At 38.0% G+C, this 2,349-nt stretch overlaps 1 protein-coding gene across 1 annotated transcript; it reads right to left on the reverse strand.

Moving 5' to 3' along the window:
- Positions 1 to 1,010: 1,010 nt before the first annotated feature.
- On the reverse strand, positions 1,011 to 1,986 carry LOC147282009 (peptidoglycan-binding LysM domain-containing protein). Its single transcript, XM_086248970.1, has one exon. It carries the CDS (start codon positions 1,673 to 1,675, stop codon positions 1,346 to 1,348), a length of 330 nt encoding a protein of 109 aa, XP_086105096.1. The 5' UTR covers positions 1,676 to 1,986; the 3' UTR covers positions 1,011 to 1,345.
- Positions 1,987 to 2,349: the final 363 nt, after the last annotated feature.

A 2,349-nucleotide genomic window follows, 5' to 3' on the forward strand; every position in this document is an offset into this window, starting at 1 on the left:
GTTTGGGGCTGGGGGTGTAAGGGGGATGGGTTGGTCAATCTTTTATCAATCCCTCATCTTGGAGGAGTGGGCTTGGCTGGTACAGAGTGTGGGAGGGAGGAAAGGCTGTTGGGATTTGTAGTCGGCACCGCCGCTCTCCGACCGATACCGCCACTCTCCGACCGATACCGAAATTATCGGTTACCGACCCATATCGGTCGGAATTCGGTATGGGTGTTTCGGTACGGTAACCGTACCGAACCCACCCCTAATGTTGAGTGACGTCCATTAATTTTGAATCGACGGTAAACAAAACTTAAAACGACTTTGAGAGTTGATAGGCCCAAGGTCAATGTCTATTGCTTAAGATACAAAGGGCTTTGATTCATAAGAGCCATTGATCTCTTGGGCCTTCCTCGGGTCAATACAATAATACTAAATGAATGGGCCTGCCTCGTAAACTTAATCCACAGGTCAAGTCAATAATTCCTTCCCCGGGTGTGAATCATAAACTAGTGGAAACAAATGTATACTACAAGATAGGCACAAGTGGTCAATGTTTATGAGATTGGGGGTTTCTTAAAGGATACAAAAGTGAAAGGCCAAATTAATTTTTAGTCTATGTATTCGTCTTTATATTATTAGTTGTGTGGATTTTGATTTTATATTTTATAAATTATTGTAATTCAATGACGCATTAACATTTTTGTTCATTAACCCTTGAGAAGTATTTGAAGTCTTATTGAAAAGTGTTTGAAAGTACTTGAGGAAGGCTCAAATACTTCTCGATAGGAGCTCAAGTACTACTCGAGAATTTTTAAATTTTATAAAAAATGGTTGAAAGTCTTTATTGAAAACAAATAAGAGTTAGTTTGTCAAAATTTCTTATAATTGTTATATATGGCATCAATTTTACCATTAAAAAAAAAAAATTTTGAAGCCCATGATCTCTAGCTCTACATTGTTTGTGATGAAAAAGAGGTAACACTTAGCTTCAAGTCTCATTGTAAGTACAAAATGGGGAAAAAAAATCTCATTGCAAAGTGCAAACACATGTTTTGTTTCTCTCTCTCTCTCTCTCACACAAACAAGCTCCTTTACCTATTTCAGCCACAAACTAGCTGGCATCTTACATGTCTATTAGTCTATACAATATAGATTGACTATAACAACACATGTACAATATCCAAACACAAAATCCACCTCTGAATTCGACTCTTTGAGTGAGGAAATAAAGAATCGAATTTTCACCATGAACATGTGGTAATTAATCTTATCCCTCTTGTTGAAAATCAAATATCACTATATAATTAAGCTTACAATGAAAGGAGAAGAGAAATCTAGTAATAAGTATTGGATATTAATATTATTCTGTATACCTTTGTTTGAATGGAGTAATCTTAATGACCAAGCCAGGGAAGACATCATCAGGGTCATGGATATGTGGGTTCTCTTCAACAATGTAAGGGTCTCCACATTTTTCACTGATTGTTTGCAGTGTCTCTCCTTCACGAACCACATAGATTTCATCACAGGGCTTGTTCAAATGACCCACTTGGAGCTGGACCATGCTCACCCTAAATTCACTCTCACTTGATTCAAAGCAGCTCAGGACCAGCATCATAGCCAAGAACAGAGCACAGTACCATGAAACCCTCTCTGCCATTGCTGTTGATGAACACATGGTGCACACCATTGTGATTGTGAAGTTACAAATATTGCTGTTTTGGGCTACTTGGGGATTTCGCTGAGTCTGTGAGTCGAGACTGTGGTTTTGATGTTTCTTAGAATTAGAAATTGAGGTGGCCTTATTTAAGAGAAGGGTTCTTGTCTTTGGTAGTTGGAGTGGGTGTAACTATTGGCGGGAGTTGAAACGGTTCTCTCAATGTGGTAGGTAACTGTCAGCAAAGAGACCCGAAAGAAGAAAACATAGCCCAAGAAAATAAAAAAACAAAGAGGAGAAAGAGTTGGTTAAACTGCTTTATTATACGGATTTAGTCTAATGGTCTTGGGTTTTGAGTCTTGACACCTGCTTCTATTTGTTATGTTTTGTGCTTTTCTAGTTTTGTTTTGTGCTTTTCTAGTTTTCTTTTGGGTGCTTGGAGTTTCTCCTTCCCTAGTACTTAATAAAGGCACAAGGACTTGTTAAAGATGTTGGTGGAGAGGGGTTTAAGTCAAAAGATATCATTGAACCCTACCCTCTACTTAATATGCCGTATTGAGGAATGAGGTAATGTATGTTTTTAGTCCATGGAATACTCAAAACTATAACATTATCTTCTGCCACCTGGCTTGATAAATTTGACTAGATGACCAAAATAGGTGGGTATCAAACACCATACAAGACACATCATGAATGTTATGTTGTAC

This window comes from Dryas octopetala, chromosome 6, assembly GCF_963921425.1.
Source record: "Dryas octopetala chromosome 6, drDryOcto1.1, whole genome shotgun sequence".
NCBI lineage: Eukaryota > Viridiplantae > Streptophyta > Magnoliopsida > Rosales > Rosaceae > Dryas > Dryas octopetala.

What these genes read in the sequence shown, in the direction of transcription:
- LOC147282009 (XM_086248970.1), bottom strand. Translation starts at nt 1,675, where the DNA reads ATGGTGTGCACCATGTGTTCATCAACAGCAATGGCAGAGAGGGTTTCA.